At 42.8% G+C, this 11,613-nt stretch overlaps 2 protein-coding genes across 5 annotated transcripts in view; one reads left to right on the top strand and one right to left on the bottom strand.

Annotated features, from left to right (window-relative positions):
* The first annotated feature begins 423 nt into the window (after positions 1 to 423).
* Positions 424 to 5,852, top strand: stambpb (STAM binding protein b). Of its 2 annotated transcripts, XM_047800120.1 has the most exons (11): positions 424 to 566; positions 1,633 to 1,704; positions 1,825 to 2,054; positions 2,332 to 2,407; positions 2,530 to 2,625; positions 2,844 to 3,234; positions 3,405 to 3,529; positions 3,615 to 3,752; positions 3,837 to 3,949; positions 4,043 to 4,142; positions 5,401 to 5,852. In XM_047800120.1, the coding sequence occupies exons 3-11, from the start codon at positions 1,852 to 1,854 to the stop codon at positions 5,455 to 5,457; spliced, it is 1,299 nt and encodes a 432-aa protein (XP_047656076.1). In that variant the 5' UTR covers positions 424 to 566; positions 1,633 to 1,704; positions 1,825 to 1,851; the 3' UTR covers positions 5,458 to 5,852. The 2 variants fall into 2 exon arrangements, with proteins under 2 accessions (XP_047656076.1, XP_027005019.2); XM_027149218.2 differs by lacking the exon at positions 1,633 to 1,704.
* A 1,323-nt stretch (positions 5,853 to 7,175) lies between these two features.
* Positions 7,176 to 11,613, bottom strand: part of fkbp15b (FKBP prolyl isomerase family member 15b) — an 18,212-nt gene continuing 13,774 nt past the window's right edge. For 2 of the 3 annotated variants that reach the window (XM_047800114.1, XM_047800115.1), the window contains 6 exons: positions 11,142 to 11,234; positions 10,878 to 10,991; positions 10,656 to 10,763; positions 9,750 to 10,555; positions 8,721 to 8,835; positions 7,176 to 7,721 (listed from right to left, as the gene is read on the bottom strand). In XM_047800114.1, coding sequence (XP_047656070.1) covers positions 7,644 to 7,721; positions 8,721 to 8,835; positions 9,750 to 10,555; positions 10,656 to 10,763; positions 10,878 to 10,991; positions 11,142 to 11,234 — 1,314 coding nt within the window. In that variant the 3' untranslated portion in view covers positions 7,176 to 7,643. The remainder of the gene's footprint in view (positions 7,722 to 8,720; positions 8,836 to 9,749; positions 10,556 to 10,655; positions 10,764 to 10,877; positions 10,992 to 11,141; positions 11,235 to 11,613) is intronic. The other variant, XM_047800116.1, reaches the window with a different exon arrangement.

The raw sequence follows: 11,613 nt of genomic DNA, 5'->3' as shown, positions 1-11,613 counted from the left end.
GAGGAAAGCTGAAAGAAGTGTCATTAAATCTTATTTCATCTTATATTATTCCCTTTTATTACACACCGTCCTGTGCATTGACATCAAATCACTCAAAATGGATTATGTACTAAATTATTTACTACATGTCTAGATCTAGGATTTAAAATTAAATACTATCCACCTAACAACAACAACAACAACAACAACACAACAAAAGTGAACTCGGGTTTATTTTGTTTGCATTAAAGTTTGTAAATCTTATTTGAACCACAAGATGGCGCTCAGCTCTGACTGCATTTACGCCACACATAAGGGCAGAATCCCAAATATAAAGCTCTTACCTACTTAGGGTTACTACTTCAGGCTTTAAATGACTTATTATACGCCCTACATAGTGCACTAGATATGCGTTTGCTACATGGCCACATTTGGTAGGTTGGGCATCGAGAAGGATGAGGAAGAGATGAGTTTTTTGTGCTAGCGAAACATCGCCAGTTGTTTAGAATCGCTTACTATGGGACATTTTATTAATATGTATTATTTCATATAGGTGTTAAAAATCAGGTCGAAGAAGAATTTTCGAGGTAAGGCGTTTCAGCTAATATGCTACCTAGCTTAGCTTGTTTGCTAGCCTGCTAACTGTTTAGCATCGAACGAAAGCTCGTAATGTTAGAGAGATAACTGGCTTTTGTTGAGTTTTTATGACAGTTGTACTGATTTGTACAGTTAGATGAATTGTTTGGGATCGTTCAGTAAAAAAGAAGTCAGAAACACCGATATTAAGCATGTTTGCTAAAAAAAAAAAAAACCCGATAGCTTGGTTGCGTCCCAAACAGCTGTATGAAGTGCACTACACAGGCAGGAGACGCCGTGATGTTACACACTATGTAGTGCACTTAGAGTCGGCTGTAAGGAGGTAAATGGGACACAGCCCTGTAACGCGTCTAAAGTAGCCATACTCTCCCTTTTTTTAAAACCAGGTTTTTCCCCTCATGAATCTTGTAGTTTTAGGTTCTTTCAAGGTTAAAGATGTATATTATCTGTTCAATCTTTCCTTCCTTTATGGTTGACTGAACTTAAAAATAACACCTTTTAATAACACGACACGTCAGAACACAGACGGTTGTGAATTCTCCGTTCTGATTGGTCAGTGTGTGTTGATTAGTTTTCTATAAGAGCGTCGCTTATGGTGGTGCAGCACGTTTATATTTACACACGTCGTGATTTCAGACTCCGATTTACGGTGAAAATGTGTGAGCTGTGAGAGTGATTTTCTAACCTCTTTATCACTGTGTGTATTTTGATGACGAGGTGTTAGTGGAGACACACACAGACACACACACACAGACACACACACAGACACACACACACAGACACACACACAGACACACACACACAGCATGATTCACATTTTCTTTTGCTGACTTCCTGGAATAAGAAACAGCCCTGATGTTAAACAACAGCCCACATTCAGCGTCATATTCATGTTTTGGGCTGCTTGTGATATGGTGTGATAATGTTCCCTTTGTACGGACTCTTGTCTTCTAGTCTTCCTTATTTTGAATTTCAATTTGTTTAAAGCAGTGTGTGTGTATGTGTGTGTGTGTGTGTGTGTGTGTGCTTTTTTGTACTTCTGGCCGGAATAATAAGTATTACTGAGATGTTGGTAACAGTAAAAGCTGAGAAGGATATATAGTTCTTCTCATTTCATATTTGTTGCAAGTGAGTTTGAATTAAATTGAATTTACACCCAGTTTTCATACATATAGTATGTTATTTGATTGACCTATTGTTTCATGAATCTGTGTGTGTGTGTGTGTGTGTGTGTTTTTTCCTCTGCAGCTGAGGTTGAAGTGCTGAGTGTCGGTCATGTTGGATCACACTGACATGAGTCTAAGCCCAGAGGAGCGAGTGCGTGCTCTCACTAAGAAGGGCAGTGCGGTGGAGGTGAACGAGGCTGTGCCGGTGCGCCGATACTTTCGCTCAGGGATGGAGATGATCCGCATGGCACACGTGTACGGCGAGGAGGCCAATCTGGAGCATGCCTTTGTCCTCTACAACAAATATATCACGTAAGACCTTGCGGCGTGATGCTGCAATCATTTTAGTACTTGCTCCTTCTTCTTTTTTCTTTTTTTTTTGCAATCTTTTCTTTCTTTCTTTCTTTCTTTCTTTCTTTCTTTCTTTTTCTTTCATCCTATTTTCTTTCCTACATTTGTAATATTTTTTTCTTTAGTTTTAATTCTTTCTTCCATTGTAAGTTGCCGGATTTTTGATGCCTGAACCCTTTGTCAAAAACAAATCTGTCTGTCTGTCTCTCTCTGTCTCCCTCTCTCTTTCTCTTTCTAGGCTCTTCATCGAGAAACTCCCCAGACATCCTGAGTATAAGTTATCCAACATCCCTGAGAAAAAGGACACACTGAAGGTAAAAACTTTCTCTTTCAGTCTGATCTTTTACACCTGCTAATGTGTTGTTTAGAATTTTGTGTGTGTGTGTGTGTGTGTGTGTGTGTGTGTGTGTGTGTGTGTGTGTGTTTCAATACACAGAAGCTGAAGGATGTGGCGTTTCCTCAGGCTGAGGAACTGAAGAAATGTCTGCTGAGGAGATATGAGAAAGAGTACACAGAGTATCTCACTAAGAAGGTGAGTCGTTTACTTTCTACTGGCCTCCAAAACAGGTTTCAACTTTCATTCTTTCTTTCTTCTCTTCTTCCATTTCCGTCCTTCCTCAATTTCAATTTTTCTTTCATCCTTTCTTTCTATTTCCTTCCTGTCTTATTTTATCCATCTTTCCTTTTTTCCTTTTTACTTTCTAAAATTACTTTCTTTTTGCTTTATTTTTATGTTCTTCTGTGTGTTAGCGGGAGGAGGAGGCAGCAGTGCAGCGTGAGTTGACGAGGCAGAAGGAGCTGGACGCGGAGAGGAGGCGTGTTTCCGAGCTGCAGAGGCGGCAGGAGGAGCAGCAGCAGTTCAACATGTTTGAGGAGATGATCCGGCGTCAGGAGCTGGAGCGAGAACGGCAGCGCGTCCTGCAGGAGTTTGGTGGTCCCGTCTCCCCTCCTCACCACACCCCGCTCATCCCTGGCATCCAGGGCCCGCCTCCACCTTACCCGTCATCCCCTACACCACCTCAGAGCCCGGCGTATCCCTCCACCAATCATAGCATGGCACCTGCACCGAGCACACCCGCTCCAGTGCCTCCTACGTTTGATCGCACGGTTAAACCGGGTGCTCTGAGCAAGTCAGACAACAGTGAGACTCTTTAATTAGACCCTCACATCCGATCACATGCTAATCAGATCCTTACACTCTTTTGTAGATAAAATATCAACTTTAATAACCGTTAAACTCAGAGGGACTGGAGTCTTTTTCTCTTGCCTTTGTCTGTATTTGAGTGTGTGTGTGTTTGCGCTCTTCTACAGGTACGCCGGTGGACGGATTGCGGCAGGTCACTGTCCCCGCCGAGCTCTGCTCCAAGTTCCTGCAGCTGGCCAACAGCAACACTATGCGAGCCGTGGAGACGTGTGGGATCCTCTGCGGAAAACTGGTACTGCTCAACTTCCCCTACAGTATAACAGCATAGTGTTCAATCACTCTGACAAACCATGTAAACTTCCTGTTGCCCGCTTCAGACAAGGAACGCGTTCACGATAACGCACGTGATCGTCCCGAAGCAGAGCGGCGGTCCCGATTACTGCGACACAGAGAACGAGGAGGAGCTGTTTCTAGTGCAGGACCAACACAACCTCATCACGCTCGGCTGGATACACGTGAGTACACACCGTGACATTCCGAGGGCTCGGATTCTCCTCTCTTAAAGGTTAACGTTTTTATCTCCCTCTCTTTATCTTCAGACTCACCCGACTCAGACGGCCTTCCTCTCCAGCGTCGATCTTCACACTCATTGCTCCTACCAGCTGATGTTGCCCGAAGCCATCGCCATCGTCTGCTCGCCCAAATTCAACGAGTCGGTGCACCTCTCTGAGATGAATCATAACAAAGAATGTATTTAGGGTTAAAGGAGAAGACGTGTACATGTTTGTTTGTTTGTTTATTAAAGGACGGGCTACTTCAGACTAACTGACTACGGCATGGAGGAAATTTCCACCTGCACACAGAAAGGCTTTCACCCTCACCCCAAAGAGCCTCCTCTCTTTATCGTAAGTGTTTGTCTAGCGCTCGACGCTAAGTGTAGCTACATTATACTTTTTGTCGCAGGAAGCCTTGTGTTATAAAGCTAATAACAATTCTGAGGTAAATATTGACATGTGGTGTACTTTTAGCCACAAGGAGTCTTTTCTTAGCATTTTATCAACACATCTGAGGTAAATGTTGACATATAGTGTACTTTTATCCATAAAGAGTCTTTTCTTAGCATTTTATCAACACATCCCCAGTCAGCAAATTTCCTTTGGCCCAGATTTGGGCCAGATAGACAGCTGAGCTGTGGCCCAGATTAGTTTCCAGTGTTTTTCCACGTATAAGCCAAAAGTTTACCACAAGTCCGTGTTTCTCACTGTGTGCCATAGCTCAACCACATATGGTTCTCATGTGTTCGTTGTTATCTGGGCCATATACCTCAAAATGAGTTGTGAACCAAGAGAGCATTTCCCGCCGATTTTAAAGTTATGGCAAAACAAATATGGCCACAATTTGGCCCATATCCGTATAGCCACGCCAAATCTAGGCCATATGTGCCAGATAATACCCACATGTGGCCCAAATGTAATTGCTATCTGGGTCTGAGGTAAATGTTGACATTTCTGATCATTTCACTTTAGAAGAATTAATAGCTGTGTGCGTTTAATACATTGTTAGCATCAGCCGTTAGCTAGCGTCTAATTTGTAATTTGTAGCTTATGGTAACGAAGGTAGTTTGGGTTAGCGATTGATTACAGTGAAATATTACTTGTTTAGAGTCTTTTATTTGTATTTTATTATTATTATTAACACCTCTGCGATAAATGTGGACATTCCATATAACGTTTTGTTCGTAAAAATGCTTTACGCTAGCTTAAATTTCCAGCATCATTCCAGAGAAGTAATAGTGTTGACTTTTGTGGTTTGATACTAATTGAAGCTACAAAGTAATTTTAGTCATAGGGAGTTTTTTCATAGGAATTTACCAACACGTCTGAGGTAAATGTTGATGTTCCAAGTATTTTTGTCTACTTTCACTGCAGTTTCACTGAGATGAGCAGGTGCTTTAGTTAGCAGTTGATGCTAAGTGAAACTATATTAGTCATAGGGAGGTTTTTTTTTTGCACAGGAATTTACCGACGTGTCCAATTTAAACTTTGACCTTCTGAATAAATAGACTTGTTCTCTTAAGTTTAAACCGAAGCACCAATGTAGCTACTCCTTAGCATATTCATCCTGTTTGTACCTTCTGATGACATCCTGCCCCTTATTTTCAAGAACGGCAGCCATGTCGTGATCACAGAAGGCGCCGTCACCATGATGGACCTGCGCTGATCGACTCCTACAGTGGCACAGACGAGGAGTTTTCGACCCTGAAAACAAAAACTAATCTATTACCCTTAACATGCTACATGGACCAGCACTGGCTAGAAGCGAGACAGACGATTACTGTGGGATTTCGTGTGAACGGACGTCTGTGACTATCTGCTTGAAGCACTTTCGAAAAGCGAAAACCCGTCACACCCATAAAGGTGTCGTAACACCGTCCGCTAGGAAGCACAGAGAAGTTCACTTGCATCTACAACTACGATGGAACCATTTTGTTCATTATGTAAATTGTGCTTGTCCTTCAGTGTCATGATGTCGGTGTTGTAGCTGGTGGCGATGTGTCTGACACTAATTCATTCATGTAAATAACATTAAAGCAACAAGGTGATTTTTAAACCTGCTTTCAGACTCAAGTTGGAATTGTTTTATTTATTTTGGGTTGACGCGTTAAGACAGCATAAATTCGAGCGAGCTAGCTCACATCAATCTCTCTGAACTCTAAATGTCTAAATCAATCCGTGTACTTAGTGAGGTGAATATAAAAATTTAAAAAATATATAAGAATTATATATAAATAATAATACTTATATAAATCATTGGGCATTTGAAGGCTCTGTCATAAAGGGTGTTTAATCTATAATGAATTTAGATGATGATGTGGTGGCCTAGTGGTTAAGGTGTTGGACTACCAAATCACTTCAGCTTGAGGTCACAAACAGATGGCCACATGTTGTCCTTCAGGATTTTTTGTTAGACAGCAGAACTCATGGTTCCATTTATCACAGCAATTCTTCCAGGGCCTGAAGCAGCAAAACAGCCCCAGACCATCACACTACCACCACCACCATATTTTACTGTTGGTATGATGTTCTTTTTCTGAAATGCAGTGTTACTTTTACACCAGATGTAATGGGGGACACACACCTTCCAAAAAGTTCAGCTTTTGTCTCATCAGTCCACAGAGTATTTTCCCAAAAGTCTTGTGGATACTTAAAATGTTTTCTGGCAAAATTGAGATGAGTGAAAAAATGGCATGCAATGGAATGTGGGTTCGGATTTTGTCTTCCCTTGATAATAAAAAGGGAACTTCATTTGAAAACTGCATGTTGTGTTTGTATCTTTGATTAATGTTTAAATTTGTTTGACGATCTGAAACGTTAAAGTGAGACAAACTTGCCAAAAAAAAAATATCAGGAAAGGGTACCAACACTTTTTCACAACACTCTCTCATGTTTATAATAATTTATAATCCCACTCTGGTGTCACCCAAAGGAGGATGGTTTCCTTTTTGATCCTGGTTCTTCTCAAGGTTTCTTGAGTTGCCACAGCCGCCTTCGGCTTGGTCATTAGGGATAAATGCAAATAAATCTACATACAGATGGTTCTGTAAAGCTACTTTAAGACATCGTCCATTGTTAAAAAGGTGTTATACAAATAAAATTGAACTAATTTTGAAGTAGAAAACCAATCAGCACGTCAGAAAAATATCACCACGTTCTAACCAATCAGCTTTGAACCTTTGTGTTAGTAATGAATAAAACCTAACAGGTGTTGGATGAACTGTATCAGCCTGTCAGTCCCAGAGAAGGAGGCATGGCCTCTGTGTGCATAATTAACTCATATATTACTAAATACCAACGATATTAAAACCCAGACCGATGTAAAACAGATCGAATTACATTTCATGGATGTAAATCGTTCGACAAGGATGCAGAAAGAGAGACTTTTTAGTCAGTGCGAGTTTTAATGCGTTAATCTAAAATGTCTTTCTGTTAGTAAAGAACACAGACCTTAAGACGCAGCTGTACAGCAGCTATCCTTCAACAGCACCATAGCCGTTATTACCCTCCTACACCGAACCCGTAATTCAGACAATCGAGTTCAGGCAAATTAAAACCTCTTTAAAAAGTGTCTAATCATTTCATGGTGACGTTTCAGGCTACAATTGAATTCTGGTTTTGGAGATAAATGTGTGATTGGGTTATTTGTAAAAAAACAAAACAAAAAGTCCAGGAAGTGCTGCTTTCTCAACAATGAATACTTTGGGCAAAAGGGGAGGAGCCTCAGACTCAGGTCTAGCCAATTCTTAACACTCTTTCGAAGTTCTGTCTCCGTGGTGTCTGCGCTCCATATGAAATATTGCCCTGGACGCTGGCAGCGCTGGTGGTTTTGGTTCTTGGATGAGAGTGAGGTCAGCTCAGCCAGTCCAGATCGTCGTCATCGCTGTCGTCTCCGAACAGGGGGGCAGGAGGGGGCCGTCCTTTTAAACTCTAACGACCAATGAGACAGCAGGAAAGGTGACATTTACTAACAGTTAATAAACATAACGTGCAAGGACTTACAACACTACACCTGTTTAGTCATCAAACGCTGTGACGAACATTTACGCACTTCAGTTCAGCAAAAATCTAACGGACACGTCCACGTCTCACTACAAAAGATATTGTTCGGCTAATACGTCTTGATCCCAGATGTTCGCTGACATAACCGTCTGGAACTGGAACGTTCTAAAGCAGAGTTTATCGTTCATGTTCTTGTAGCCGTGACTTTAATTGTTCCCTGATTGTGTGAAGTAAAGCCACACTCCTTTGCATAATATTTGCATATTAATCCTTCATGGTAATTACTGCTTTCCTCAGAACCCAAGAATTACTTCTAAAGAGCTGATGTTTTCTCTAAGTTGGTCTGTTTTAACTACGTGCTAACGGAGGAACGGTGGGTTTCGTCACTCGCTTCATCTCAAACTAAAGAGAGTGCTTTAGGCTTTTAATTTGTCCCGCTCGCCTTTGTGTGTATCGCTATCCGGCCGAGCCGAGACTCTGGCAGTCGGACTCCCATGTCCGCTACTTAATACGTAGCTGGGAAAAAAATGAGCACACAGAGCTAACAACGAATCCTGAGCCTGATCACTTACGTCTGAAATGTTTTCTATAAGGACACCAATATAAGTATATAAGCGATAACGTCGTCACCCTGTGGTACCTTATCACAACACCATGAAGAACAGCTTGAACATACTACAAAAAAATTACAATAAAAACTTTGTTCAGCGTGGTGCGAGGGGATCGAGGCCATCGGTGCACGAGATTCCTGAAAGAACTGATTAGTTTAAGGGCAATGAATTATTACAGACTTGTAAAATGATTATTATTCATTAGGTGTGTTAGTGTTAGGAGGAGGTGAGTTTAGTCACAGTCAACAGATTAAGTTTGTGTGTGTGTGTGTGTGTGTGTGTGTGTGTATGTGTGGCAATGATGCTCCTGGCTCACCAGCTCCTCCTCCTCGTCGTCTTCTTCGCTGGTTGGTAGTGGTGGGGGTTTATTTAGGGCAGGACTCTGGAAAAATGGCTCCTCTGAGTTCACCTGGTCTGCCCGCTCAGATGGACTGAGACACCAGCAGGACAAACGGATACAAGACAGACACGGAGTCGAGAGGATGCATGATTACACAATCACTCAGACAACATCATCAGGGTAACTAAAGAAAGGGAGGGGTAGGAAGGGGGGTGATGGTGATGGGGGTTGTTAGTCATTTGATGAGTCGATTACACAAAGGATTCGGTTTCCGTTCTGAATTGAATTGGCTCCAGAAGATTCTACAGTTTCTATAAGTTATAAAAACAACATGTAGTGTGCTGTTATGGGAAAACAAGCAACATCAGGGCGGTTTATTCCTCTTGTATCACAGCAATTTGCCAATGATCACGGTGATTATATTTATTAAATGTGTGACCTACATTTTAACCATTTAAAGTTCCATATAATGTGGAAGGTCCTGATGGTTAAAGAGGGACCGACTATTGACTGAAAAGAGACGGTTGTTAGTCGGCTGGATTTCCTGCGACATTTAATAATTTCCCGGCTTTAAAGACTCTGCGATCTTTTCAGCGTCTCTCCTGCTTTAGCGTCTTGTTCTTGTTCAGCAAACGCGTATAACAAACTTCTGTCGAGTTAAACGACTTGTCTGGGTTTCTGCTGCTTAATTCTGTTCTCAGAGATACAGATTTGAGGTTACTATGGCAACACATTCTTACTAACGATGTTTGTTTATTTCTGGTTAAATCCTGAGATTTCATTTATATGAAAGCTGTCGTTTTTTTTTGCTGTTTGTGTTTCGGTCAAAAAGACGAATTTAGGACCGAGACGATTTGGAGGTCGTGAATTTTCAGCTCAGAATTCAGACGGTATGAACGCACTGTTGATAAAAAAAGTGTGTTAATCGAAGAGGCGATTGTTGGGTATTTTTTTAACAGCTCGTCATGTTGACGTTGTTTAAGACGACGCTAACGCTCTGCTCACCTGCTGGGTTGTGCTGCCGTTTCTGTGCCGTCCTCTTCCGCAGACTGTGGGGGTGGTGGTGGGTTCTTCGGCGGTCCGGTGTGAACGGTTTCGTCCGGGTCTGAATCCTCTGACGTACATACAATGCTCTCAGTCTTAGCCACTACTACCTTTTCAGGTATGATGTCACCCAGCGGATCTGCGTTCACTTCTTCTTCGAGAGTGACGTCATTCTGTGTCTGAATCTGTGCTGTGATGTCAGACAGCACGGGCTCTCGTCTGTCCTCGCCGTCTGCTTCGAGGTCATCCGCTTCCTTTCCTGTCCCTTTCGCTTCCTGTATAGCGCCTTCGACTTCCTCGTCACCGTTTGTTTCCTCTTTAACACAGACTACCTCCTGTTCACCCTTCTCTTCTTCTTTATCTCTGACTGCTTCCTGTTCACCCTTCTCTTCTTCTTTATCTCTGACTACTTCCTGTTCACCCTTCTCTTCTTCTTTATCTCTGACTACTTCCTGTTCACCCTTCTCTTCTTCTTTATCTCTGACTACTTCCTGTTCACCCTTCTCTTCTTCTTTATCTCTGACTACTTCCTGTTCACCCTTCTCTTCCTTCTTGTTCTCTTCCGCCTGGCCATCTTCCTCCTCCTCCTCTTCCACGTCCTCTTTCTCTCCATTCATATGTAACTCCTGGGCCTGGTTCACCTGCTCATCTGACTGGATTTCACTCCTCTTGTCCTCCTCTTCCTCCTCTTCGCCCTCATCCTCGTCTTTCTCCTTGTTTTCGGATGCGGACGGTTCAGATTTTGAAAGCAGCTTCAGGGTGACGTTCTGTGGAAGTCGACAGTGAGCGACTGATTTGCTTAAACAGAAGCAGTCGTGTAACAGAGTCTTTTACTATGTGTGTGTGTCGTTCCTGTCGTTCGCTCACCTTAATGGTGTTGACCAACACACCCAGGACCGCACTGCCGGTGTACGTCTCATCGAGCTCAAACTCACCGCGTAAAGAGTGGAACACTCCATTCATCACACGCTTCACCTGCCCTCACACACACACACACACACACACACACACACACACACACACGGGACAGTAATGAAGCTGGATGTATGATAATGTGTGTGTGTGTGTGTGTGTGTGTGTGTGTGTCACCTCTCCCGTGGTGTCTGTCTGCTGCTGCTGCTCTGCCAGTCTTCTCTCCAGCTCAGAAACTCGTGCCTCCCCATGCTGTCTCAGTGACTCCGCCCTCTTCTCCAACTCACAACACTGCAACACATTCCATATTCAACAATGTGTTCATTAATATTCTGTTTTTTCATATAACTTTTTTCCCCCCTAAGAATCACAAATCCATCCGCTGTTTACTTTCAGCCCCGTTTACGTTTCATGTTGGTTTCAGGAAATCCTCCTCCTGACCTTATCTCTCAGGGCCTGAAGTGCCTCCCCCTGATCTTGTTGCTGTAGTAACCGTTGCTCCTCCTCCTCTCGGGACTGCTTGATGGCAGAGAACTGTAGGGAGAGAGAAACAGCCTGGTCTCTGTGTGACTCATGAACAGCTGCTTTGTTTGCTGGAGAATCTAAAATGGTCACTTCTGTGAGACGGTCTTCACTGCAGAACCAAAAGTCCAGATGGTGAAGCAACACCTTGTCCAACTCCAGTAATAACTCAACCCCTGACCCATCACATGCTCCACAACACCAAACAACACACACATTTATCCAACTTGAACCAAAACAAGTTGGTCTCCATCCTCTGGACCTTTATTCTGACACCACACAGTTAAGATGCCTGGAGCAGGTCTGACTCCATCCACTGGACTCCCACTGGACACTGTGTGTGTGTGTGTGTGTGTGTGTGTGTGTGTACCTTGTCCTGTAGCTATCTGAG

This window comes from Tachysurus fulvidraco, chromosome 14 (genome assembly GCF_022655615.1).
Source record: "Tachysurus fulvidraco isolate hzauxx_2018 chromosome 14, HZAU_PFXX_2.0, whole genome shotgun sequence".
NCBI classification, from domain to species: Eukaryota; Metazoa; Chordata; class Actinopteri; order Siluriformes; family Bagridae; genus Tachysurus; species Tachysurus fulvidraco.
This window is presented reverse-complemented; position numbering and strand designations above follow the sequence as displayed.

Bases quoted from the DNA above. Each gene is read 5' to 3' on its own strand.
- stambpb (XM_027149218.2), top strand. From the start codon at position 1,852: ATGTTGGATCACACTGACATGAGTCTAAGCCCAGAGGAGCGAGTGCGT. The intron at 2,055-2,331 runs GTAAGACCTTGC...TTCTCTTTCTAG, and splicing joins CTCTACAACAAATATATCAC to GCTCTTCATCGAGAAACTCC. The intron at 3,235-3,404 runs GTGAGACTCTTT...GCTCTTCTACAG, and splicing joins TCTGAGCAAGTCAGACAACA to GTACGCCGGTGGACGGATTG.